The sequence below is a fragment of the Tribolium madens genome, unplaced genomic scaffold (assembly GCF_015345945.1).
Source record: "Tribolium madens isolate multiple individuals breed KSU strain unplaced genomic scaffold, Tmad_KSU_1.1 Scaffold_1;HRSCAF=32;Tcas5.2_LG8, whole genome shotgun sequence".
Lineage (NCBI taxonomy): Eukaryota > Metazoa > Arthropoda > Insecta > Coleoptera > Tenebrionidae > Tribolium > Tribolium madens.
The window spans coordinates 9,442,281-9,468,673 of NW_025400984.1; the positions used below are offsets into that span (position 1 = coordinate 9,442,281).

Genomic DNA, 26,393 nt, shown 5'->3' on the forward strand with positions numbered 1-26,393 from the left:
TTTTGTTATTTTAATGAGTTAATTTTAAATTTTTGTGAATTAATTTTTTATGTGTTAATTATACAGTGTTTCAGTTTTATTGTTAGGTACAAATTTAAATAGTTAATAGAATATTTAATTTTAAGATAAAAGTGTTTTGAAAAATGCTATGAAAAGGAGCTACACCCCCTAAAAAAGGTACGTTTTTTAAAGGGTTTTTTCTAATATTATAGAATAGATAAAATTACAAAATTTGGTACCTTAATATGTACACCCAAACAAATGCCAAATAACAAAATTTTTAATCAGGGGCGTCCTAGACGGTAAAACAAATTTAATTTTTAATTGTTATGCTGTAACATAAATTTCTAAACCGATTTTTACTAAAAATCCGTAAATTGTATCGGAAAAACCCAAAAGACCTTTTTTTATGAAAAACTATGAAATTTTGTTGCTGAAAGTGGCAAGAAACCACAGACAAAACAGTTAGAGTAAATTTTTACCCTAATCCCATCTAGTTTAGGAAGCACCTAATTAAAAATTTCAACATTTTACATACATGATTTGATTTTTAGCAAAAAACATGACTGGCATTTTTTTTGAAAATCTAAATTTTAACTATTTAATAAGATAAAAACGAAACAATTTGCATAAAGTTTTCAATATATGTAATTGAAAAATATTTAAAATTCAATACATAAATCTACCTAATCGAAAAATAAGGTCATTAAATCATAAAACATCTCACGTTTCGCATAACCGAATTTACATAAAATCGAATTTTGAACATTTTGAAAAATTATGCTTTGACTTTTTCATAATGAAAAATTAAAAGTAGTAGTAAAAAATAATTCTTTTAGTTGTCTCTTTATGAATAAATCTAAAAATTTTAGATTTTGTGTAATTTTTTGTCTGTTTAGAAAATCATTGAATCATTAAACAACTGTGTTATTTTCATACAGGTCCGGACTAGGGTATTTTGACCCAGAGGAGTTATTAGTGTCTCCAATATTGATAATTCGAATTTTAAATTTCTTTTTTTTTCCTTTGGTTCACTTATTGTTTTCTTATTTTTAATTTCCATTTCTAACATTTTTTTTTCTTGTTTTTAGGATTATTTGGAATATTGAAGACATAAGGGTTGAAAAATAACTGGCAAAGAACTATTTTTCAACCCAATTACTTGGATCTGAGGACATTATTTTTGCAATATTATAATTATAAAGATTAAAGTTTTGCAGAAAGAAAACAAGGACAAAATTTGAACGGTTTTACAAAATTTTTAAAGATCACTTTAAATTTTTGCAGCATTTTTCGATGTTATAACAAAAGAGTAAATTTTTATTGCTTGGTCAATAAGATTTTACATACAGTTGACCAATTTTAATGATCAAAACTTTGTGTTTAAAATGAAATAGTATTTTTTTACAGAAACTATGTAGATTGTATTACTTCTTCCAAAGTTACATACATGGTTGAATTTTACAATAAAATTTAAAATAATAAGTTGTACAAACAAATATAAAACAGGTAATTAAAAATAAAATAATGAAGACAAACACTGATAAATTTTTTCTCGCTTTTAGCTGAGACTGCAAAAGTTTAATTTGGAAAACTACGAGAAAACTGGCGCCCGATTATCTATTGATTTTCATTCTTTGGCTAGACTTGTGGGTGCTACAAGTTGTTTTCGTGGTTTTATGCACATATTTTGATGTTTATATCTTGTAGATCTAATAAAAAAACTAATTTAAAATGGATAAAAACAGTAGAACAATGGTGCGCTAATGTAAAAATAGTAATTTTTTGGTTTAATGACTAATAAAGTTGAAAATTTACACTAAAAAAATAAATAAAAATATCGAAATATACATTTTTGTTTCTTTGACTCCTAAGTGAAAATAAAATCGTAGAATAAATACAGGTGCGCTAAAACTCGCGCTCCAATAAAATACCATATAAGGTAAGATACCAGGAAAATGGAAAAAAATGTAAAAAAAGTTATGAGAGTAGGTATAAATTTTGCACTTTGACTATTTATTTCTGTTGGAAAAATAATTTTCCAAGTTTTTTTGCTACAGGCTATAAGAAGCAGGCAAGGAAGCTGTATCCTAAATTGTAACTCTGTTTAATGTTATTTGGCAAAATTTTTGTATCTTTACTAAAAATTATAAAAAAAAAAAACAGTATCAATAAACAGACATAAAAAAATGTTAAATGTCAAAAAATAAATCAAAACTTTTCTCTGGGGAGCGAGTTTTGACACACCCTGTATAAACTTCCATTGCAAACTCACAGAAAATAATGAGAAGGTGAACAGAGGCCTCCTTTGAGAAAATGTCCGAAGGTCAGCACAATTCTAGAACGTTCGTAGGTGGATAAAATTCACATTCCACTTAGTTATCATTTTATTAAACATTATCTTACAAAAAAATTGAAATTAAACATTAATTTACAAAAATTTGGTAACAAACACAGCTGAAACGATGCCAAAGAGAGTCATGCTGGCACCGAGACTTGTAGCAGAGTTACACAACTCGCTTTTGCAACTCTTACATTCGGAGTTCTGTGGACATGCAGGTTCCTTGTCTTTGGTGACGATTTGGCATTTTCTTATTGCCATATTTGGAGTCTTGCTGTCTAAAATTGGAAGTTTTTATGCGATTTTTTCACTCTTGTTCATTACCTTTGGCCATTTCGGTGGTACAAACAGCTTCCTGGGACGCCCCAATATTTTGCCCACAAGTTTTAAATTCGGCTTTCGACACTTCGCATGCCTCCAAACAGTAGTAGCATTTTAAGGCCGCTTCGCCTGAAAATTCATTATTTGAATGCCAATAACGTAATGCGAAGCATGACGGAATGTGACATAAATAGACAACAATTGGTGTCCAAATGGGTGCGAGTTTGGCACAAAATACACCAAAATCACTGCGCAATAAAAAAAATTCTTTGACTTACTTTTTTGGAGCGAAAATGCGACAAGAATTACAGCAAGTAGCAGAATTTTCGACATTTTTCAAGTGTTCTGGGATATTTTTAAGCGATGAACACAATTTACTTCGCTGCCGGTGTTGTAAAACTATCTGCTGGATGAAAAGGTTGCCGTGGAGGAGGGGAGCGGTTTTGTGGATAATTTTCCTCCACGTCTTGGTATTAGAATTAGAAAGGTATCGAATCGAATCCGATTTATTTATGTAAGAGAAAAAATTCAGATTTCTACACGTGATGGGCGAATGATGTCAAGGAGGTGACCAATTGTAACACCTACTGGATATACAGAGTGTTCCAGACTTCAGAAAAATGTGAAATTGTGCTGTTTTTGTACTTACAAAAAAATTTGATTTGAAAAATTCATCAGTTGACGACGCTTTATTTAATACAAAAGATACAAAATTCATTAAAAAAAATTTGGTTTTACTTTAATAACCTTTGATGATGCTTGCATAAAAGCAAAACCAGTTAAGTCTTTCTGCTTGAAGAAGGTTCCCCTTTTATACAATAATACTTGAGATAGCAATTTTGATCAAAAAATTAACCAATTAAAATTTTATTTTTAACTGACTAACTATACAGGGTGAATAAAAAGTACGAAACTAAGCGTTTTTTAACAATCAATTCCCTTCAAAAAATAATAATCAATAAAAATTAAAATACTATTAAAAATGTGATCGTGTTTTGAGAAGGAAAATGTGTTTTGTTTTTGAGTTTCAGAATCGATAAATATTAAATATAATGTAGATATGTAGTTGTAATTCTTAGATCAAAGCCTTTGTATTAAAAAAAAATATGGTATGTTACCATTTGATTTTTTTTTATCATTCCTCAATTAATTTTTTCAAAAATTAAATAGTTCAACAAAAAACGTTTGTATTTGTACACCATGTGTCGTACCTATCTATGTGCAACATTTTTTGAATGTAATTTTAAACCTTCAGTTTTTAAAATGTTACTTTTTAATTTATTTTAAAATAAAACAAAGGTGAAACAAATTAATATTAAAGTAAAAATAACGAAGACAAAATCGATATTTTTTTACAGTATGATTTATTTAAAGAAACAACATGTTTTGATTTAATTTTTTACTTTTGTTTGAAAGCATAACATTCAAGTACTTCACCTCAAAATAAAAATTAAGCTTTTTTATACTTTTTTGATCAATATTCTTAATAAAAACTAAAGAAAATTATGTTGTTGTGAAGGTTAAAGGATTCACGGATACGCGTTGGTAAGCAACAAAATAATTTACACCTGAAATTACTTATAGGTCATGGGTGGACAAATAAATTGTTTATTTTTCAAATGACATAAAAAATATTAATAGGAAAACTATTTAGTCCGCAAACGTCACAAAAGTGACCACTTTTATGACTAAATATCACAATTAAAAGTTTTTGAGTTAAAATTTTGTTTTTGTGCCTAAGCGTTTTTACTTTTAACATGATATTATTGACATTTACCAATGTTGTTTCTTTCACTGTTTCAGTAATTTTTCAAAGGTGGATTCTCAGTAATCGACATTTTGCATTACTCACTGCACTAGTCATCCCATAGTTAAATTAATAAATACTTTAAAAAATCTCAACACAAATTCCGATACTGATGTTTAGTAGCAAAGCGTCCTGATTTTGTTTATTTACTTGCTAACTATTAAGTGTGGCTCTTTGCTCTAGATCTGAATACGTTTGCGGATAAAATATTATATGTAATGGGGTAAGTTTCTGTGGCTCAGTTCAATTATTTGCCTCACTACGTTCGGCTAAAAACATAATATACTTCTTTTAAAAGTTTATTGCTGACCTGAAATGTACATAATAATAATAACAACAAAATAGAAAAATAAATTCTTTATTTTTTGAAATTTTCTAAAAAGGAAGTAAACTTGTGCCTAAATAAATCAGACCAAAGGTAACAAAAGCCGTTTTAGCTACACTCCCACCCGATGTCGTGCACATATCACTTTTACAAAAACTACATACTGAGGAATTTGGGCATGGAGGCTCGTAATTTTTTCTAATAATTTGGCATTTCCTGATTGCAAAATCTGGATTGTTGGTGGCTAAAAAGGAAAATCGAAGTTTTCTCGACTTAAAAAAGTAAAAATGTTTATACTTTTGGAAATTTCATTCGTGCAAACAGCCTCATACGACGGTCCGATATTTTCACCGCAAATTTTTTCACGTGCTTTTGTTAATTCGCATGGTTCCAAACAGTGATAACATTTCAAGGAGGTCTCACCTGCAATTCACACCTTTACTCATATTTGATTATCGCACAATTTAACGCAATTACTTCGGACTGTAAGGGCGGCGGGGGTCGTTGATGGTACTGTGTTTTTGTTCACATTATTACAACTATTTGTACCACATTCCACACATTCGATTTTTCCACTTGGTGAAATTAAATCAAAATTGTTGTTTTCTTGTACGGTGTTTTTCAAAATGTCGACTAGAAAGGTGCAACCACCACTTTGGACGCATCCCTTAATTATGACGTCTATTAATTATCAATTTTTAGAAAATAAAAAAAAACGAAATCTGTGATACCTCTCGTAATCTCCACTGTATAACAATTTATCACACTTTTTTCCGGTATTTCCAGCTCGTGTTTCACATGTTTGGTGATGTTATTGTAAATGTTGCAATTTCTTAATGTGTGTTTTAGTTCACTTAAATCTCCTGAATAAAAATTTTCAAAATCGGATATGTAACAATGCAAACTGTAGACTAGAAAAAATTGATTATTATTGTATTTTCACGAAAAAAAACCCTTACCATTTGGAAGAATTAAAATTGTGTACAAAATTGCAATTTTTAAAACTTTACACATTTTAACGCACTGTCGTTTCAAGAACTAAATTTAGTTGGGAAAACTTTGGCGGACACTTAATTTTCTTAAAATATCCTCACATATGCGACGATTGCTTCTTATTTTTACAATATCTGCGTGAGATTGAATTTTTTAATACATATTTATATAAAATTATTTTGAAAATTTTGATTTTTTTATTTTGTAAAGTATGATTTATCTTTTAAATCACACATGCAGGTTGTGTCAAAACTTGCGCCCCAAAGAAATTTTTCAAGTAAATTAAGATACCAGGAACATTCAGTGTTTAAAAAATTCTATCTAAAAATTTTTGACATTTGACATTTTTTATGTCCATTTAATGATAATGATGATCTTGTATACCAGGTGAATAAAAAGTATGGAACCAAACGTTTTTGCTTAAACTACTTATTTTTTAAAAAAGCTAATTGGTGAGTGATAAAGTACTATAAAAATGTGATGATTTAACAAGAATAAAATTTTTCGAAATTTCCTTTTGTTTTTGAGTTCTACAAAAAAATATATTTTTTTAAATGACAACCCACTAAAAAATGTACTTTAAGGATTACAACTATCTGCTTTATATTTAATTTTTTCAAAAAATTTTTTCACATAAATTGCAATTCTGACATGGAAAAATCGCATAACTCAAAAACAAAACAAAATTTCGTTCTGAAAATACGATTACATTTTTTATATTACTTTAATTTATATTAATTATTATTTTCTGGTTCCATACTTTATATTCACCCTGTATTTTTTATATTTATTTAGTATAGGTACAAAAAATTTGCCAATAAAAGCCACAAATCACATTAAACAGAGTTACCATTTAGGATATAGCTTCCTTGTTTCTTCTTCTAATAGCCTTCTAGTAGCAAATAAAAAAATTTCCAACAGAAATAAATAGATTCAAAGCAGCAAAATTAAACTCTCATAAATTCGAAATTTTTATAGATATTTTTTTTAACATTTTTTTTCCATGTTCCTGGTATCTTACCTTATATGGCATCTTTCTTTGGGGCGCGAGTTCTGGCGCAGCCTGTATATTTATTTAGACTTACATAATTAGATTTAAGGCTAATAAAAAACGAAAACAAAAAATCTGAAAAAGTTATTACGAATCTTAATAAATTTAAGCTCTCCTAACTTCGAGATTTTTATAGATATAGCGAAAGTTATGGCGCACCCTGTATATCTTTAAAAAATGAATATGACAAAAACTCAAAAATCTAGTCTCTAGTGAATAAAATAAAAATTAAAAATAACATGTATAAAAAGTGAGAATGAAAAACAAAAAAATAGTAGATATCAATTATCATATCAATTATTACAAATTTTTTATTTTATTTAAATCTGCTTTCTATATCACCCTATATAAAAATACATGAAAATATTATACCAAGCCATGTAGTCTACCAACATACAAAAATCTATTTTTTTCTAAAAAAATACCACAAATGCTAGAAGCATGATTATTATTTTTTTTTACCTCAAACAGAAACTATTTTTTTTATTTGTAATTTAATTTTTAGTTTTTTTTTTAATTTTTATAGATAGAATTTTTTACCTTATATGACATTTTTCTCTAAGGCGCAAGTTCTGGCACACCATGTGTGTAAAATGTTCCGGGGAATCAATTGGCGCCGGAAAAACCGAAAATTTTTATTAGTTTGGAAGTTATAGTCGAGTATAGATTTTGACTAATCATATTTATTCTAATTTTAGCGATTTTTTCTATCACTATTTGTCGCTTTATAGGATGGGAAATTTAAAGTGCTTTCTAACAAACAAAAGCAAGCTGTTGATAAAGTTTCGAAGTACCAAAAATAAAAAAAATAAATAAAATAAAATAAAAAAACTTCAAAATTGATCCAAATACAATCCTCTGAGTTTAAGAGAGTCTAAAAAGTGCATAAAACGTTGTAGAAACGCAAAAAAATGTGTATGAATAATATATTGGATTAGAGGAGAGACACTAGCCGGGGGCGTCGTGGTTTAGTGACTTGCTTCCGGCGGTACAGTTGCAACGTTGCCAAATTGTCTACATTTTGTGCAAAACCTACCGTTTTTGCCATGCCGACTTCTCGGTTTCGTCGGCCGTTCTGTGAAAACCAAAAATTCTTCCGAATTGCATGCATCCTCTTCGCACTCATTACATTCCAGACTCCCTATCGAGTCAACTGTATTCCCTCTCACTTCAATCATTTTTTGAAATGCGCTTATCATCTCATTGCACTTGTTACTCGGGACACAGCCTTTGAAGACAACATCGGGGTCATCTAATTGCAGTAAAAGAGATAAGAGTATCAAAGAAGTATTTATTCAGTACCTGTGGTTATCGTGAAGCAATGCAATTTTTTCGATGGGGTTTCATTACTTGATTGTTTTTTTATGTAATCGATGCAGTTTTCTAAATTTTGTTTTAAATTTTTGATGTTTCCTTCTAAAACACTACTGGGGTCGGTTGTGTAACAATTTAAACTAAACACTGAAAACATTGTTGTTTAAAGTTTGGTGATTTGGAGCATTCCAATACCATTCTCGAGGAAATAAACACAAATTATGAGGACTATCACCGTTTTTTTCATTTTTAATATATAATCCCCAGGTTTTGGGATTAATAAAAGACAATTTACTTGATCAACACTCTAATATATGACGCACATGCGAATGGGCTTTGTTTATACTAAAAGTATACATTCTAGTGAAATATTCAAGCTGGTTTAAAGAACGCGAGATATTCTCAGTTTATTCTTCTTTATTACGTTTTTTTTAATAAACAATACTTGGATAAAAACTGAAAACTTAAACAAATTTTAAATAAAAGAAGAATTTAAATTAAAAAAATCATTATCTTCTGTTGTGATTTATTTTTTTTTAACCATATGGACGTAAACAGTGTCGCAAAAATTTGGAATCAAGTATTTTCCGTTTAAATTATTTACTTTCTCAATAGTAAACTAAATTTGACCGGTTTTCAAAATGAGTTCTATTAGATATTTTTTTCAGAAATATGACGTTTTTAGAAAAAAACTAAAGCTTATCATTAAATAATATACATATTAAACAAGAACGAGTCAATTGTTCTTCTATGACTATTCTGTTTTTTATTTTTTTTAAATAACCAAATTTTTGAAAAAAAATGCTTATGCAAATTTTAATTAAAACAAAATTTTAAAATAAACAAAAAAATTAAAAATCATAGTTGGCCGGTGATTTGGTGTAGGGGAATAGATGTTGGTTCTAAACTACTTTTCTCAATGACTTTTTGTCGTATTTGCCACATGCCACATTTTACTTGATAGAAAAAGTTTTTTTTTTAATTTTAACATATTTAGCAGGGCTAAACACCAAAAAATAGTTTTTTTCGAAAGTTCTTTGAGTTCTATTTGGAATTTTTTGGAAAATATTACTTTTTATTTGAAAAGAAAACAAAAGTTTATCGTTAAAAAAAAGATATACTCGTAGTATGATGAGTCAATTATTGTTATTAATTTATTCTTAGGTACACACATTTTAATTAAAAAAATTAATTAAGTAATTAGCAATTATTTTGCCCTTCAATTGCGATTCAATTTTTTTAACTGTATGCCGTTTTTGGCAAAAATTTAACTAAGTGTTTTCTTCTTTTTTTATTTACTTTCCAAGATAACAAATTAGTATTTGACGAAAATTTGATCGGTTTCCACAAAAAGCTTTTTTGATTTTTTTCTTTGACCTATTAGATGTTTTTTTTCAAAAATAGGAGGCTTTGAGAAGACAATAAAGGTCTATTATCAAAAAATACATTGGATAAGAACGAGTCGATAATCCTTTTTTTTATTCTATCTTTAACATTTTTTAAATAAACAGAACACTTAAGAAAATTAAATGCTAACACAAATTTTAATTCAAAGATGGAATTAGGTAAGTAACAATTATTTTGTCCTTCAACTGTGATTCAAATTTTTTAAAAGTATACCGAGCGTGGCAAAAAATTGGCAACCAAGTGTTTTACAATTATTTACTAGAAAATTTCGTCACTTTTGATGATTGACTTTTTCCGAAATTTAATCTATATTTTTTTTTAAATAACACAAGTTGAAAAAAGTTTTAAATACTCGTAAATATTTTCATTGTGTGAAAAAAAATGCAAACAATTTAGTTTATGAAGCAAACTTTCTTAATGATAAAAATTATTAATAAAACTCGGAAACAACACATTTTTTATACTTTACTGTTTCTAAGTGGAATTTTATGAGTCATTCTTTTTAATACGTGTTATGTCACACAAAACACAGAACAAGTTCCAAAATTTATTCTCGACAAAATTTACATTTATTTACATTAATTTGTTACTTTAAATATACAAAGCGGCAAATAAAACAGCAGCCAAACTAAACCAAGTCACTTTCAAGTTTGATCCAGAATTGCATTTATCGCTATTACAGTTGGTACAATCGTAATTGTCGGGGCATAAAACTTGACCGTTTTTATCAGGAACCACACATTTTCTTATAGCTTTGCTTTCATCACTAGAACCTGAAAAACTGCTAAGTATCCGGAAACAGTGATGAAAATAGTACCTTTCTTCACTTGTTTACTGCACTTTGAGGTGCTATGAGAACCACAAGGTACCACATTTGCCTTTTCAACGGCACATTCCTGGGTCACTGGTTCGCACTGATAGCATTCTAATTTATCGTCAGCAACTAAAAAAATCGTATTTAGTTTTGGAAACTAGATCATCAAAATATACTCACAAATTTGGCACACAGCCAACGAGAAGAGCGCTATAACAAGAAAATTCCTCATTGTAATTTTTTTTAACCACTTTGTGTGTCTTCTTTTACCAAACAACTACACCGCTCGATGTTTACCTACTTTATGGTAGGCGAGGAACATCATGTGACCGGTTATTAAAAGCGGTGCCAAGAAGTGGGTGCTTATTTAAAGACTTCCTAATAAAATAATAATCTCGATTTAATTTTTAATTAGTATCAAGTGATGTTTCAAGTTTCAATAATGACACAAAAATTCCAAAAATCATTATATAACAGCTACAATAACAAATTAGGAGTTATTGTCTAGAAGTTGATGTCATGTTTTTATTTTTAGGTCAAGTTTTGAAAGACTGTGTTGGGTAGGCCACCAACAATACATAATTTTGACTAAGTAAACAAAATTACTTACGTCACTGTTAATTTGATTAGTTTTTTATTAAGAATTCTAGCCAGAGAGTCAGAGACCATTCATTTTTAGAAAAAACTACAAATGTGTTTAATTTTTGATTACAGGAAACTGTAACAATTTTGTTTTTCAAGCCTATAGTTGGCGCTTCATTGGAAAAAACTTTAATATCCTTTCGTTTCTGCAATCCTGGTATTGGAACGGGTTTTCTAGACCCGGTTCGTGTTTAGTGGTTTTGTATTATTACAGTTATTTCAATTAAATTTGAAAATTATTGAGAAAAAACGTTATAGCTAACTGAATTTAAAATTTTGCACACCTCTTCTAACTCCTGTGTTCCGTATAAGACTCGGGTTCTGAGAGACCCCAGAGTATCATATCTGTGACTGAATAAAGTATTAGATAGAAAAGGTGGCAAGACTGTATGTAGTAGTTTTATTGGTTTTCTACTTTTTTTTCTTCATTAGTAGTAAAAATTCGTTTTTTATTTGGAGAATCCTTTTTAGGTAAATAATGTTTGTCACAAAGTCAATTTTGGATTTATTATTTTTTCTTATTAACTTTTTTTGCAGTTATTTGAGAAAAAAACTGATTTTAACAAAATAGGAGTTACGGACTTGTTGCACTATTTAATAAAATTAACAGCTTCGAATACCTGTTGTAACTCCTGTTTTCCTCGTAACACTGGGGGTCTGAGAGACCCCAGTGTATCATCGGGCTATAAGAAAGACAATTTTAACGTTTTAATTTTTAAATAATGATTTTTGTTTGTTAGTTGGAAGCCACAAATCTTTTTTTTTTGATTTTTTGATTATTTACGAAAAACGGTTAATTATTGTTGTTATTTCTGTATGGATTAAAAAATACTTTCTAGTAATTTTTAGGGTAAAAAATGAGACACAATTTCATTAAATTACATTTTATTTAGCAAAAATACTTGATACAAAATGAGAGGAAGCAATGATATCACAAGAATCAGTCGCGAAATGAAGCACAAAATGAAAAAAAATTCATTTATCTTCACTTTTTCTCTTCTTTCTTCTGCTCGACAGCCTTGGAGGGCTGCCCAGTCTGCACGATGGGGATGCTCCTGTGTTCCTCCTTCTCGGCCCCAACCCTGGGCGCCGTGATGGTCAAAACCCCATCCGAGGACAACTTGGACTCCACTTGACTCGCATCATGCCCTTTGGGCAATAAATACCTCCTCACGAAATGCCTGGAGATGAACCCATGCTCGTCCTGTTTTTCCTCGTGTTTTCCCTCAACTGTCACCATATTATCCGATACTTTGACTGCGATTTCCTCCGGTTTGAATTGCTGGACGTCGAGGCAAGCCTGGAATTTATCCTTGTCGTAGGTGACGGTCGATCCTGAGTCCTGGTGGGAGGCTAGCGAGCGCCAGGGGCGGAGGTATCCCGCGGGGCTGCGGAGGTAGTGGCGGAATTCCCGCGGGATCATGGGCGAGAGGAGGTCCTCCGGGTCCAGGGCAGAGCCGAAATGCTGGTCGAGGAGACGGGAAGGACGTCGGTAGTCGTAGGGGTCGTTGAAGAGCCAAAGAGCCATTTTTTCGCTTTTTTCTAGCACTTTTCACTTTTTCAGCGCTTGAAATCAGACTGCTGGGGGTGGAGCACCCGTGGGGTATTTATATGCGAGAGCGTAGAAAATTCCAGATGCGCAAACGCAGCGACAAAGTCTGGAGTTTGCTAGAATAATAATTGAAGGAAATGACAGCTCAGTGGATATTGTCACTTGGATTTGTCTTTTTTGACGTTTATATCCCTAAAAACGCACAATTTTTGTTTTTTTTTATGTACTATTATCAAGTCTCAAATTAGTGAAAATGCATTATTTGTAGTTTTTAGAAAAAACAAAAAAGTTTTTAAATGGCTAATAAACTTTTAAATGTTTCCTGCTTTAAAAAGAACGTTTTTATTTATTTTTTTGTATAATCTCAAATTCATCGAGATTTTTGAGTCAAGTTTTACCTGCAGTTTTCAAAATGCTACTATTTGATTAAACTTGTAATTATTGTAGAAAAAGTCAGTGTAAGTCATACGAAAATTAAAAAAAAACAGTCAATGAGATTTCTTGGTAAAATCGTTTAAGATAAGGTAAAATACATATAAAAAAAGTTTAAAAAATACTCTGTCAAAAAATTAATAATTTTATTTTGGCATTTGGCCTTTTTTATGTTTATTTAATGTTACCGATAAATTTGTATATGTTATAATAATTTTTCCAAAAAGAATTTAGACAACAAAACTTTTTCCCTTAGTAATGTTAGATATCACTTTAGTGTAATATAATTAATTATACATTTAATTAATTTCAGTTTAACTAGAAAGACTTTTGAGAGTGCAAAAAAATTTTGATTCAGAGATAAATTTGTCATATGTCATTAGAACATTTTTTTATGTTACTAAAATTGTGTTTTTGTGATTTACTGTTGTTTCTAATATAATTTCATTTTGTTGAAACATATTCATTTCAGAATTGTATGGATGTGTCAAACTTTATCACAGCAGCTTACTTGATTCCTTTTTTGTTTAAAAATCAACATTTCTCATTTTGCAGAAATCTTACAAATTTTACAAAATAGACCCCACATACCCTATATCGACATAAAGCTCATAAAAAATGCTATGTAATGATGCATGATATTTTCAAAAAATCGTAGTAGGCGATGAAACATCCACTCTTATCTCAAAACATGCGTTAAAATTTGAGGAATCGACTGAAAAAAAGTTGGTCACGTTATCTTAAATAGCTCTGAAGTTATGAATTTTTCTGTGGGTCTATGTGCGACGTTATTTTGACACATAAATTGACATAAGTCAAAAACAATTGCAGATAATTTTATGAAACTGAGTGCGTTATATCGACAATTTAGTGGCAGATTCCGAAATGTAACAAAAATTTGGGGTTTTTAGAACATAGTTGTGTATCTTATTTTGGGACATGCTGTATTAAATAAAAATATTTTTGATATGTGCTTCATTATAAAACCTATCGTTAAAAAAAATCAAGTCGATCGCTTGTATAAAAAAAAAATTATGAAGCTTGCACGTACCCCTGGGTCACCCTGTATATACATACTTAGAGACATATTTTTCAAAAACTTTTCAACTGACTTGAAAAAAAGGTTTTCTAATTTTAAAGAAATTGTTTTCACACATTTTGAGTTTCTACAAAGTGTTGCATCTATAGTCGTCTATGGAATTTCTATGTAAAATAAAAAGTGCCGCTTTGAGATTTTTTTTTATAAATCATTATAATTGAATTTTACAAAAACTATATGCATGGAGAAGTGTTATAAAGGTAAAAATTTAGAATTTAGAGACAACATCCTTCGAACGGTTTAAAATACTCGAAGGTGAAGAAAACGCCGAAATTTCCAGAATTTTCCACCCCTTATTACCAAATTAGCACAAAACAAACAATTTGTTATTGTATTTTTTACAACACATTAAAAAAATGACTCTCCAAGGTCACGCATTTATTAGCTTCAAATTTAGCTATTTAGTAGGCTTAGAATTACGATAATTAACAAATGCAGTTAATAGCAAGACAGCCTTCTTATTCTGGAACATTTATTGTTATTATTAATGGAAAAATACAGAATAAGGGAGCCAAGTATTTGCGATTTTTTTATCTATCAAACCGTAAACACTAATTGAACTAAAAATAGAATCAAGTAGAGAAGTCAAAATAAACAAACGAGAGACGATTTTTACAAAAATTTGCCAATTATTGGTGAAAATGGCATTGACGGTGATAAGTGATTGATTAGTCTTGCTTTTTTGGGCCGTTATCAGATAGCAACTGAACATCAGTTCAATAATCGACATTAAATTAAATAATTATCAAATTATTTAAATAAATAAGTTACAAAGTGTGTTCATTGGGTATTTGCACCAAAAAAACATTATTTTAAATAAAAATAATTCCAAATCGGGAAAATTCGCTATCGATCATTGCCGAAAGTTCGCGACTCGTCTCGAACATTCTCGAATTTCCGCCTCCCCTATAAATACGGTGACAACCGGCGTTTGTGCAGTCTGTCACAAGCATCGAGTGAATCAACAAGTAAGCAAGAAAAAGCGAAAATGTCTCTTCTGCCTTTACTCCTGAGCGACCCCTTCGAGTTTTCCCGGCCGTCGCAGATCCTGGACCAGCACTTCGGCCTGGGGCTCGACCCGGAGGACCTCCTGGCGCCCCTCATCCCTCGGGAGATGCGCCATTTGACGCGTTGTCCTGCGGGATATCTCCGGCCGTGGAGGAGTGCAGCCCAACAAAGGGATTGCGGATCGACTGTGAGCTACGACAAGGACAAATTCCAAGCCAACTTGGACGTCCAGCAGTTCAAGCCGGAGGAAATCAGCGTCAAGGTCAACGGAGACGTTATCACCGTCGAGGGGAAACACGAGGAGAAGCAAGACGAACACGGCTTCATCTCCAGACATTTCGTGCGCAAATACATGCTGCCGAAAGGGCACGACGTGGAGAAGATCGAGTCCAAGTTGTCTTCGGACGGGGTCTTGACCATCACGGCCCCCAGGTTCGACGTCTCCAAGGAGGAGCACAAGAGCGTCCCCATCGTGCAGACAGGACAGCCCTCCAAACCCGTCGAACAGAAGAAAGAAGAAAAGAAGTAAATTTGAGCAAGATTATTTTTTTTGTTTCAAGACTGATTTTTTTGTGATAATGGATAATGTAGCTTAGTTTCATTTTCTTTTGTATTGTTAGCCAATTTGTTCAATAAAGTTACCCTTTCTCTCTATTTCTGGTGTTTGATTTCACTTTTGACCGAAAAAGTAAATAATAAAGTACAAAAAACGGGTTTCTTGGCGTTTTTCTCTGAAAAAAGTGACAATATTCACAGAACAGAATACCGTCAGGAGGCGTGTCCAGGCAACGACCTTGTCGATTCTCGAATGTTTCGTTGCGTTACGTCTAAAATCATTGAGGTAGGCTATGGATCCAGACGTTTAGATTTTACATTGGCCAATATTTTCGCCTACACTTTTTATTCTGAAAGAAACTTAACCACGTTTTTAGTCAATACTGAATAATTGTATCAGTTTATTTGATTTCCTCTGATTTTAAAACAATTTTATTCAGGAAAAAAATTGATATTTTTGAAAAATAACATGTAATGTTTATTTTGGAAAAAAAAACTCAAAATTTATTAAACCGTTGTAAAATGTGAAAAGGGTATTTTAAACCGAAATAACGCCATAATGAGTCTATTATTCCAAAATAGTTAAAGTTGGGAAAAAAATCATATTTTTCATGTGTCATCCAGATTTGTCAAATTGCGCCAAAAAATATACATTGTGTCCCCGGATAGGTGAAACGACTCTTGTAAAAGATTCTCGATTTAAATTTTAATTTTTTTGGGTTCAGCCCTACTTGGGTTAAGTTAGTAATTTGTCACAAAATTTTAGTTTTAAAAATCAAGTGAGCCTTGGAAATTTTCAAAAACCTTTTTTTAGAATTATATATCTTTTATGTGGCAAATACGACAAAAAGTTATTAAAAAAAGTTGTTTAGAATCAGGATAAGCTCCAATACCAAATTTCAAAATCATCGGCCAACTATGACTTTTCATTTTTAGAAGTAAAATCTAAGTGTGAAATTTTCTTATTCATAATAAAAGAACTGTTAACATTGTAACATATAGAAAAACAAAAAAAGTTAAAATCTGCAACAGAAAACGTTATTAGAAATTAGAAAACTATAAATTTGTTTTTTTCTATTATAAATTCTCTAACCGTTATTTGTGTAAAAAATCAAGTCTGCTTGAAATCGAAGTGAACTAATCTGATGAATGTTTTGTTTATTTTTAATTTACTGTAATAATTTTTTTCAAAAGTAGAGAAAACAATATTATTGCCTATTCAACTATCAAAGTAAACAACACACTTATCGCTCTTATCAAAATTTAATTATTCGAATTCGAATAATTAATTGCTTGATTCGGGACCATTCGGGAAAAGTCGGGTTAGAAACAACGTTCAGAGAATACTGACGCTAGAATATTCTGGAAAAACACACAAAAACGCCTTTGCGACTCTAATTTCTTTATTTACAAAATTACAATTATAAAAAATATAACAAAACACTCACAACTTGGCTTTCACCACCGGAGCCTCATTTTTCACCCTCACCACCGGAATTTTCCGACTTTTCACATCCACCCGTGATACACTCACCACCAAAATTCCGTCAGAATAAAGCCTCGATTGGACTTTCCCCACGTCGAAACCACTCGGAATCGCACATTTTCTAATAAAGTGGCGTGAAATCGAGCCATCTTTATCCTTTTTCTCCCCGTGTTTACCTTCAACGACGAGAAAATTATCTTCGGTGATTTTCACAGAAAGCTCCTCGGGTTTAAAGTCGCGGACGTTCAAGTTCAACTCGAAAGAATCGTCATTTTCGAAAAATTTGAACGGATCCAGGAGCAGCAGTGACATTTTGACGGGGAATGAGTTTGGTTGGTAATGAAACAAGTGAGTGCGGTGCAAGAGTGGGAGAAATTTCTAGAAAGGGTTTACGTTCAATGGATGTTATCACTGGCGCCAATTTTTTTAATTTAAAATGATGAATTGGATAAATATTTGTGATAAAGTGGCTTTTTCCTGGAAAATTCTCCCATAGATTTTTCTGGAATTTTCCCGAACCCTCCTCTCGCCTATAAATAACGCTCACTCCTGGCGCTTTCCCAGTCGAATTCAAGCACTCAAAGCGTGGAAATGTTCTACCCGGTGTTCTCTCACGACATGCGCTACTTCCTCCGTCTGTGGCGGCCCTGGAGGCAGTTCGCCGCCCCCAACATCGAGTCTTCGGTCACCTTCGGCCGCCAAAAATTCCAAGCGGATCTCGACGTCCAGCACTTCAAGCCCGAGGATATCTCCATTAAAGTCTCCGAAGACAACACCGTGACCGTCGAGGGCAAACAGGAGCACCAAGAGGGCGAGAATTACGTCTCGAGGCACTTCGTCAGAAGGTTTGTCCTCCCCGAAGGCCATGATGTGAACAAGTTGGAGTCGACGTTGTCCACGGACGGGGTCTTGACCATCACGGCCCCCAGGATCGCCAAGGAGGGCGAGGAGGGGAGGGCCATCCCCATCACAAGGACGGGAAAACCCCACAACAGTGGCGAAGTGGAAGAAAAAAAATGAAGTAATTGATTTCTAATTGTAATAGTTATAGGAATTTTTGCTATTTCCGAGACTGATTTTTTGCATAAGCTGTTGTAATTTTTATGTGAATACTCAATCTGTAAATAAATGTTTTTTTTTACTGATTTTCTTGTTTCAAAATCTTGCGCAATCTTACATCAGTGTTGCCAGATCAAAAACAAAGTTCACCAGAGCCGAGTTGAAAAATTCGCCAAATTTTCACCAGATTACGATTTGAATAGCAAAATCTCGCGAAAAAACGCTTAAAAATCCGCTTAAACTCTTGAAGAAACAAAAATGACATACATTTCGGATTAATTCTCTGATTTTTCCACTTGTTTTCAACAGAATTTTGCGAAATATTTGCGTTTGTAGCTGAAAAACGCTCTAAAATGATCGAGAAATGTAATTCTAGACTTAAATTCTTGATTTTTTAGTTTGTTTTAGCGAAATCTAGTACTACAAAAACGCACTTAAAGTATTTTCAGACATCAAATTTTGTGGTTTCTCAGCTTATTTTTGTCGTATTTGCTCAAAAACCCATTAAATTGAGTGAAACATACAAAATAACATCAATACATTAATTGTTTCTTGTGATTTTTAAGCGTGTTTGGGAAAAGACTTTGCAAAATAAATAAGTCTCTGGTTTAAAAATGAAGTAATTCGAGAAAAGCAAGTTAAAAATAATATCAATTTCATTTTAATTTTGTAATTTTTTTGCCTGCTTCAACACAATTTTTAGAATTACTTTGTTTTTATATCAAAAACGAGCTGAAACACTTAAAAAAGGCAAAATATCGCCGTCTTTGGTCGAAGTTGTTGAATTTTTGGATTGTTTTTAACGAAATTTTGCGAAATAATTATGTTTCTAGCTGAAAAAGTATTCGAAAAAGACAAAAATAAATTGTCTTTTTTCGATCCTGTCTAGTAAAATTTTGTAAAAAAAAACAATAAACAGTTATTTTTGACTAATTTGGTTTTGTCGACTTTTTTGAAAAAAATTGACGAAACAATCAAGTTTCTGGTTGAAAACGTAGAAAATACTGGAAAAGCAGCGGCAAAGTGGAAGACAAAAAAGTAAAGTGATTGATTTCTAATTGTAATAATTATAGGAATTATTGCTATTTCCGAGACTGATTTTTTGCATAAGCTGTAGTAATTTTTATGAATACTCAATCTGTAAATAAATGTTTTTTTACTGATTTTCTTGTTTCAAAGTCTTGCGCAACCTTATATCAGTGTTGCCAGATCAAAAACATAAAATTCACCAGAGCTGAGTTGAAAAATTCGCCAAATTTTCACCCCATTACGATTTGTGTAGCAAAATCTCGCGAAAAACGCTTAGAAATCCGCTTAAATTCTTGAAAAACCATAAATGATATACGTTTCGGCTTAATTCTGTGATTTTTCGACTTGTTTTCAACAGAGTTTTGCGCCAATATGCTCGACAAATGCAATTGTAGACTTAATTTCTTGATTTTATAGTTTGTTTTAGCGAAATCTGGTGGAAAACCTGAGATATTAGTACAGAAACGCACTTAAAGCATTTTCAGGTATCAAATTTTGTGGTTTCTCAGATTATTTTTGTCGTATTTGCTCAAAAACCAGTTAAATTGAGTGAAACATACAAAATAACAGCGTGTTTGGACCAGATTTTGCAAAATAAATAAGTCTCTGGTTCAAAAATGAAGTAAGTCGAGAGGAACAAGCTAAAAATAATATCAATTTCGATTTAATTTTGTATTTTTTTGCCTGCTTCAACATGATTTTTATAATTTTTTTGTTTTTATCTCAAAAGCGTGCTGAAACACTTGAAAAAGTCAAAAATAACACCGTTTTTAGTCGAATTTGTTAAATTTTTGGATTTTTTTAACGAAATTTTGCAAAATAATTGTGATTCTATCCTGTCTAGTAAAATTTTGTAAAAAAAACAAACAAAGCTATTACTGACTGATTTGGTTTTTGTCGACTTTTTTGAAAAAAATTGACGAAATAATCAAGTTTCTGGTTGAAAACGTAGAAAATACTAGAAAAGCAGATTTTTTCATCTTCAAAAAATCATTAGATATTAGAATATTTACAAATCACCAGATCTGGTAAAATTTCAGCAAACCTGCCAACACTGCTTTACATTATTTCTGTGTAATTGTGTACAGTCTTTTTTTATTTTCTGGTGGGGGTAGTGTGAATCAAGAACACGACGTGACCTCCGTCTGTTTTTAACCTTTGACAGCTTCTGACATTTTGTGCTAAAGTCAAAAATAAAAACTTCTCCCTGGCATTGGATTTGAATTACGATTGTTATCATGACATAGATATTGGCCTCAAAACAGTTAGAGAGAGCAACAATAAGGCTGTTTACAAATGTTGAAAAGAGATAGCTATCTGTTACGTCTTTCGAACTATATATTAGTTGATCCACACACATAAATTAAAAAAACGGACTTTAATATCACAAAAAAAATGGCTAAATGGTCAATTGTTCCTTCAATCACCCTGTATAACCCTTCTAGAAATGTCCATATCGCGCATACCCACCCGGCGCAAATCTCCATTCAATTTCGTGTTTTCCCAGCAACGACACAAGTGTCAAAATGTCTCTTTTGCTCTTTGGTGACTTTTTCGAGAGCCCCCGACACCCCTATTCCCGTCTTTTGGACCGGTATTTGGCTGCCCTCCTCGATGTCGATGATTTTCTTCCCCCGGAAACGCGCCTTTCCGGAAGACACCTCCGTCGGCCCTCTCCCCAAGTGAGTCTCAAGGACAAATTCCAGGTTTGCCTCGACGTCCAGCAGTTCAAACCGGAGGAAATCGCAGTCAAGGTGTCGGATAACGTGGTGACAGTTGAGGGAAAACACGAGGAAAAAGAGGACGAACATGGGTTCATCTCGAGGCATTTCGTGAGGAGGTACGTCATTCCAGAAGGGCATGACTTGGGGAAGATCGAGTCGAGGCTGTCTTCGGACGGGGTTTTAACCATCACGGCCCCCAAGATCACGGAAGGGGGACAAGCAACGAGGAACATCCCGGTCATTCAAACCGGACAACCCTCCAAACACGTTGAACATGTAGAACAAGGAGAAAAAACGGAAGAATAAATTGAAATTTTATGATTCATTTCCAACTTTATTTTGTTAAATAAACGAATAGAGAAATGTTGAGTTTTTTACCCCCTCTCAATTCTAAAGTTCAAATAGTGAGGTTACGTTGCTATTTTGATGTTGCCATGGTAACACTTTAAAAAGCACAAGTTGTTGCAAAAACAGTCTTTATTATGTAAAATAAAGGTATAGTAAATTAAAAAATCATTTTTAACGTTTCAATCTACATAATAGAATGAGATTAGTGCCAACTTTGCTTTTTACGAATGAATAACCGGATTTAATTTCAAACTGAATTTGATTCAAAGTGCATTTTTGCTATATCACAGACTTAACTTCAATATCCAAGCTCATTCAGCACCAACCTCACCTGCAAATTTAAAGTAGATCTAGGAGAAATAAACCGAAAACTTTAATTTTCCATATTTACAATAAATAATATGTACAGGAATGAACCTAACCTCAAAAAACAACGAATAAATTTCTAAGTGGCCGTCTGCGATTTAGCTTTCCTATGATCATAATTGACCAACCTTTGGCCTACTAGATATTTATCATTTTTAATATGCTCGTACAATTTTTTAAATTGTCTAATTTGTAAAACTACCACCGCACCCACGACACCTAGTAGCAGTAAAAACGGATAAATCCGTCTCGCTACTAGATTCCGCATTTGTAGATTACTCACAAACACCGGCACAATCGAGTAGGCCAAGACATAGGGCACGGCCAACGCTAAACCAAAACTGATAATAACCGGTGCTGCCAACTGTCGAAAAATGAAGCTCAGATGCATATCCCTGATACCATCTCTGTAGGCCCTTTCGATTGCCGCTCGTAGGAACCAATCGGGTCCCATCATTGTCACAGCACACGCGATTTTGGTGTATAGCACCCCCAAGGCCCAGTCTTGCCAAATGAACAAAATCGGGGTTTGGTGTATAGGAACCCTAAGCGGGACGATCACCACCAATTCCAGCAACATTCCAAACAATAGGGGAATCACCCCTAATAAAATCGTACTAGCGATCATCATCTTGAGCCCCAAAATACACCACTGCTTCAATCGGGAAATCATAGCAGCCCTCCCTTGGGGCAACCAACTCATGACCAAAGTCACAGCCCTCGCTGACAACCAACACAAGTACAAACCACACGCCGCTGTGTACAATTCGTGAACTTTGACCTCGGTCTGGGCGGAGTTTGTCGCGATTTGAGGACCGGGAGGCGGAGCTCCCACCAGCCACAATGCCATGACACGCCTCCCTAGCCAAACAGGAAGAGTCAAGGCGGTCAGACTAAACGTAACCAAGGAAACGCAAACGAGGATGAGGAGACCTACCAGACGTGCGACGAAAAAGGACGGACGCTCGTAGGGTTGGAAACCTAAAATGGGCGTGGTTAATTAAATTAGTAGCTTGTGAAATGACTCACCTGAGGGAGGTTCCATCATGAGAAGGGCGTGGTGGGCGGCACCTAAGCCGGCGCCCGGTTCGGGCGGATTGGCCACAGGTTGCCCCGCCTCGTTCGGCGATTGGCCATCACTATTGCCCAACAAATATGAATGGATGTTTAAAATCCAAGCCACGGCTCTGCACCAATTACGTACGAGGCCTTTCAACCAAATCCTCGTGTGGGATTGTTCCAATAACGCAGGGAGGATCACTTGTAAAAGTAACAATTCTAATGAGAGTTCATTGACCTGTGTTTCACTATTCAGAGACACAGTATAGGGTAGGAAAGATGGAAGAAGAATTTTCAAAATTCGTATTGGGAGCCACAACATCAAAAGTACAACACTTCCAAATATAACAGCCGAAATCAACAATTTCCTTATGTGTTCCAAGATGGGTAAATGGATCATTTCCTGAATTGGACTAAAATCGGGGTCGTTGAAATTACGCAAAAACCATAAAACTCCAGGTCTGAGAATTTCCCGAAGTAGGAGAACGAACGAAGCGAAATAATAAACATAAACCATTCCGATTAGCCAATGGATGAAAATTGAAGTCCCTGGAGCGGCACTAAAACTACTTTCGCGGTCTTTGAGCGACGCGTCGAACATTGCCAAAGAACAAATGTCTAACCACCAGCCACAAACCAATGGTAAAATCCCGATTTCAACCACCGAAAGCATCGATACTTTAACCACAACATAACACAAACCTAAAACGCGTTTAGCTTTGTAGAAACCCAAAACACCGGCGACTCGATGGAAGAAAACAAAGAAAAGACCAACAGTGCAATACCCAACTAGAGTGGTCAATAATCCTTCGAAATGGCTCGCCGAAGCCGTCTCTCTCATATTAACCAGAGATAGCGTCATTAAACCCATATGGTAGGGCGAATACGCAAATATAAGTATAAACAAGGTATTCAAGGAAATGACCCAGAAAACGTGCTCGAGAAACATCAAAGACCCATCGAGACCCAAAAGTCGCTCCCATGTGATCTCCTCAGCGGCTCTATCCCATTCCATTGGTATCCAATTGTTGTCTTCACCTCCATTCACTTCATTTTCTTCCTGTTGGTCCCCCTGATTCTCTCCTTGAGGCGCCACTTCGGCCTCTTGTCCATTATTCTCCTCCACGTCTTCCGGTATGTTATTATTTAAAACAGGAGGTGGGGCGTCTTCAGCCACGCCCACGTTATCTCTCTGCAACCAATCCGGTCCGCCCCCGTGTAAAATCTGCTCGCGCAGCCACACCAATCCAGCAAATGCGAATAAAGTACACGTGACTACAAAGCAACCTTGGAAAATATCCGATGCGAGATTTTCCATTGAAAGCAATTCGAATGGGAGAGTCAAGATGGCGTCGACAGTACCGGCAAAAAGGGCTCGATAGATACGACAAGCTGTCAAAGGGACGATTCCCAGCCATGCAATGGCGACTAGAGTGTAGTGAAGCCAGTATTTGATGGCGGTTCCGATGGAGGAGAGGAGGCCGGCGGCTAAGTCTTTGACAGGGAGGCGGCGAGGCATGTCGGGGGAGTAGATGGGAGTGAAGGAGAAACGGTAACTGCACAATTCGCAGTATTCTTTACGCGAGTAGCGCATCCATTGCATGAGGCATTCCTGATGGATCCATTTTATGCTCCCGGTGCAGATGCAGGGGTGGAAAAGGGGGCGGTCGGGGAGGCCTTCCGAACGGCACACCCGGCAGATGTCCGTATTGGAGAGTTCCGAGTCCATCATTACGCTGGAAGAGGGATAATTCAAAAATTAAAGTGGCCTGTGAAATTAAGTTGGCAACACAATAAAATATTTCAAAGTTGCCAACATAATTTCAAAGTGACAGGTCACTTACACCATGTAGAGGGTGGTCCAAAACGCTGGAAACGATTTTATTCTGGCGAAACTATTAATTTTTTTGGCAAATAAATTATAGGTGTGCAATAGCTATAAAAATGTTATTTAAAAAAAATTGAATATTAATTAATTGTTTATACTTACGAGATAAACATAGTAACCATTTTTTTTTTGGAAACCTACCACAACGAGCTTGTTGCTGTGCATTTTTTGTTAAAAAAATTTTTGACTTACAAAAATTAAAGAATTAAAGATTTTTTTTTGAATTAACTAATAGATTTTTTGGAAATAAATTAATAAATGTTTAAGGGTTGTAAAGGAGCGATGCCATAATATTTTTTATTCTAATTAATTGTTTAAACTTTTGAGATTAGTATACTATTTTATATATATTATTTTTTTCTTATATAAAAACGGTTTTTTATTTATTGTTTTTCAAAGATATGTTCAGGCATTTCATAAATGTACAAAAATTCTTATTGAAAATGTTACAATTTATGTTAAAAAAATTATAAACTTTATCTGTTGCCAAAACTTTCTTCCACCGGCCATGGGGTGGTACGTTAAGACAGACCAGTGGTAAGCACACCTTCTTTTATGTCGTTGCTATGGCGTCGTCATTTTGCTTTATTTTCCAAATAAAAATTGTTTCTCTCTGGAGCGCTTTTTGAGACAACAGCACACCTTTTTTTAATTCATGTAATAAATATTTTCATATTTCTTTAAAAAAACTATTAATTTGTTCTCAAAAAAATAGCGTTATTTTGTATTTACAAAAACAAATTATTGCAATTATTGCACAAAAACTTGTAGTTTACTTTAAAAAAAAATTCTTTAATTCTTGTAAGTCAAAAACATTTTTTTAACAAATAAGTGTGTGGTTTACAAAAAAAAAATTGCACCGCAACAATTCTTGTAACAAGCTCATTGTCTAAAAAAAATGTGGTAGGTTTCCATTAAAAAAAAATGTCACTATGTTTATCTCGTAAGTATAAACAATTAATTAATAATCTTTTTTTAATAGCATTTTTATAGCCATTGTACACCTATAAATTTATTTCTCAAAAAAATTTAGTTTCCAGACTTTTGGACCAACCTGTATACTCGTTTTCATATTAATGTGCATCGAAGTAGTCATTGCAAGGGATCATTATAAGGTGGCAACCATGCAAAAATTCAAACAATCCTAACGTTCCCTAAACATTATTTTCTCAAATAAAGTGTACCCCAGGTGGCAAACAATAATTAAAATTGACAACGTCATTAACATAGGGTAGCAAACATAAAGATTTTTGTCATTATTAATGTGATTAAATGACATTAATGACACTTTTTGTGTGAATCGGCCTTTAAATTAAAGATGCATTTAGACTTTTACAATCTACTTGACGCACATTAATAAAAAAAGGTATATAAAAAGTTAAAAAAAAACATACACAAATAAATGAGATGTGGCAACGTTGAAATTCCATCAACAATAAAAATTAATTAGATTATTGAAACCTCAGTAACAGCCACCTAGGAAATAAAGATTGTTGCTATGACATTAATACACAGTGTTGTCATATTATATATCTATAAACAGTAATTTTTGCTAATTTTACAGGGTGATTTTTAAAAAACGACTGGCGCTGTAAATTTTTGTACATTTCAAAAATTAAAAGGAATATTAAAGGGTTTTTAATTTATTATAAGCTAATGATTTTAGAATTTTTCTAAATGTCATAGTATATTTTGGGCTATAATCAACTTTCTTATTTTAAATTGAGACCCATATTTTTCTTTTCATAATTAATTTTCTTGGTCAGATTATTG

General features: G+C 33.0%; 8 protein-coding genes across 9 annotated transcripts in view; 2 read left to right on the forward strand and 6 right to left on the reverse strand.

Moving 5' to 3' along the window:
- Positions 1–2,369: 2,369 nt before the first annotated feature.
- LOC123003660 lies at positions 2,370–3,119 on the reverse strand. The gene is made up of 3 exons (XM_044396578.1): positions 2,941–3,119; positions 2,666–2,791; positions 2,370–2,619 (listed from the first exon to the last, which is right to left on the reverse strand). The coding sequence occupies exons 1-3, from the start codon at positions 2,993–2,995 to the stop codon at positions 2,432–2,434; spliced, it is 369 nt and encodes a 122-aa protein (XP_044252513.1). The 5' UTR covers positions 2,996–3,119; the 3' UTR covers positions 2,370–2,431.
- Positions 3,120–4,811: 1,692 nt separating this feature from the next.
- On the reverse strand, positions 4,812–8,451 carry LOC123016232. 2 transcript variants are annotated; one of them, XM_044416497.1, is made up of 5 exons: positions 8,348–8,451; positions 8,141–8,299; positions 7,875–8,090; positions 5,092–5,217; positions 4,812–5,038 (listed from the first exon to the last, which is right to left on the reverse strand). In XM_044416497.1, exons 1-5 carry the CDS (start codon positions 8,397–8,399, stop codon positions 4,845–4,847), a joined length of 747 nt encoding a protein of 248 aa, XP_044272432.1. In that variant the 5' UTR covers positions 8,400–8,451; the 3' UTR covers positions 4,812–4,844. The 2 variants fall into 2 exon arrangements, with proteins under 2 accessions (XP_044272432.1, XP_044272431.1); XM_044416496.1 differs by lacking the exons at positions 7,875–8,090; positions 8,141–8,299; positions 8,348–8,451 and adding exons at positions 5,272–5,475; positions 5,526–5,705; positions 5,754–5,861.
- Positions 8,452–10,093: 1,642 nt separating this feature from the next.
- On the reverse strand, positions 10,094–10,714 carry LOC123016234. The gene is made up of 3 exons (XM_044416499.1): positions 10,554–10,714; positions 10,377–10,502; positions 10,094–10,332 (listed from the first exon to the last, which is right to left on the reverse strand). The coding sequence occupies exons 1-3, from the start codon at positions 10,603–10,605 to the stop codon at positions 10,151–10,153; spliced, it is 360 nt and encodes a 119-aa protein (XP_044272434.1). The 5' UTR covers positions 10,606–10,714; the 3' UTR covers positions 10,094–10,150.
- Positions 10,715–11,883: 1,169 nt separating this feature from the next.
- On the reverse strand, positions 11,884–12,711 carry LOC123016233 (protein lethal(2)essential for life-like). The gene has a single exon (XM_044416498.1). The coding sequence runs from the start codon at positions 12,541–12,543 to the stop codon at positions 12,001–12,003; it is 543 nt and encodes a 180-aa protein (XP_044272433.1). The 5' UTR covers positions 12,544–12,711; the 3' UTR covers positions 11,884–12,000.
- A 2,295-nt stretch (positions 12,712–15,006) lies between these two features.
- LOC123004135 lies at positions 15,007–21,323 on the forward strand. Its single transcript, XM_044397251.1, has 3 exons — positions 15,007–15,631; positions 17,723–18,149; positions 20,681–21,323. Exons 1-3 carry the CDS (start codon positions 15,087–15,089, stop codon positions 21,263–21,265), a joined length of 1,557 nt encoding a protein of 518 aa, XP_044253186.1. The 5' UTR covers positions 15,007–15,086; the 3' UTR covers positions 21,266–21,323.
- On the reverse strand, positions 17,053–18,628 carry LOC123003940 (heat shock protein 27-like). Its single transcript, XM_044397011.1, has one exon. It carries the CDS (start codon positions 17,457–17,459, stop codon positions 17,106–17,108), a length of 354 nt encoding a protein of 117 aa, XP_044252946.1. The 5' UTR covers positions 17,460–18,628; the 3' UTR covers positions 17,053–17,105.
- Positions 17,495–18,292, forward strand: LOC123003939 (heat shock protein 23-like). The gene has a single exon (XM_044397010.1). It carries the CDS (start codon positions 17,739–17,741, stop codon positions 18,165–18,167), a length of 429 nt encoding a protein of 142 aa, XP_044252945.1. The 5' UTR covers positions 17,495–17,738; the 3' UTR covers positions 18,168–18,292.
- A 95-nt stretch (positions 21,324–21,418) lies between the features above and the next one.
- The window catches only part of LOC123003937 (E3 ubiquitin-protein ligase MARCHF6), a 6,415-nt gene continuing 1,440 nt past the window's right edge, over positions 21,419–26,393 (reverse strand). The window contains exons 2-3 of the mRNA XM_044397006.1: positions 22,703–24,468; positions 21,419–22,654 (exon numbers count right to left, since the gene is read on the reverse strand). Of these exons, the coding sequence (XP_044252941.1) occupies positions 21,753–22,654; positions 22,703–24,464 (2,664 nt within the window). The 5' untranslated portion in view covers positions 24,465–24,468 and the 3' untranslated portion in view covers positions 21,419–21,752. The remainder of the gene's footprint in view (positions 22,655–22,702; positions 24,469–26,393) is intronic.

Coding starts and splice junctions, on each gene's coding strand:
- LOC123003660 (XM_044396578.1), bottom strand. CDS start 2,995: ATGTCGAAAATTCTGCTACTTGCTGTAATTCTTGTCGCATTTTCGCTC. Junction 2,792..2,940: donor CGCATTTTCGCTCCAAAAAA/GTAAGTCAAAGA, acceptor ATGAATTTTCAG/GCGAAGCGGCCTTAAAATGC. Junction 2,620..2,665: donor TACCACCGAAATGGCCAAAG/GTAATGAACAAG, acceptor TTCCAATTTTAG/ACAGCAAGACTCCAAATATG.
- LOC123016232 (XM_044416496.1), bottom strand. CDS start 5,808: ATGTGTAAAGTTTTAAAAATTGCAATTTTGTACACAATTTTAATTCTT. Junction 5,706..5,753: donor AATTTTAATTCTTCCAAATG/GTAAGGGTTTTT, acceptor AATTTTTTCTAG/TCTACAGTTTGCATTGTTAC. Junction 5,218..5,271: donor CGCCGCCCTTACAGTCCGAA/GTAATTGCGTTA, acceptor TGTGAATTGCAG/GTGAGACCTCCTTGAAATGT.
- LOC123016234 (XM_044416499.1), bottom strand. CDS start 10,605: ATGAGGAATTTTCTTGTTATAGCGCTCTTCTCGTTGGCTGTGTGCCAA. Junction 10,503..10,553: donor GTTGGCTGTGTGCCAAATTT/GTGAGTATATTT, acceptor CGATTTTTTTAG/TTGCTGACGATAAATTAGAA. Junction 10,333..10,376: donor CAGTAAACAAGTGAAGAAAG/GTACTATTTTCA, acceptor GCAGTTTTTCAG/GTTCTAGTGATGAAAGCAAA.
- LOC123016233 (XM_044416498.1), bottom strand. CDS start 12,543: ATGGCTCTTTGGCTCTTCAACGACCCCTACGACTACCGACGTCCTTCC.
- LOC123004135 (XM_044397251.1), top strand. CDS start 15,087: ATGTCTCTTCTGCCTTTACTCCTGAGCGACCCCTTCGAGTTTTCCCGG. Junction 15,632..17,722: donor CAGAAGAAAGAAGAAAAGAA/GTAAATTTGAGC, acceptor GTCGAATTCAAG/CACTCAAAGCGTGGAAATGT. Junction 18,150..20,680: donor AACCCCACAACAGTGGCGAA/GTGGAAGAAAAA, acceptor TAACCCTTCTAG/AAATGTCCATATCGCGCATA.
- LOC123003940 (XM_044397011.1), bottom strand. CDS start 17,459: ATGTCACTGCTGCTCCTGGATCCGTTCAAATTTTTCGAAAATGACGAT.
- LOC123003939 (XM_044397010.1), top strand. CDS start 17,739: ATGTTCTACCCGGTGTTCTCTCACGACATGCGCTACTTCCTCCGTCTG.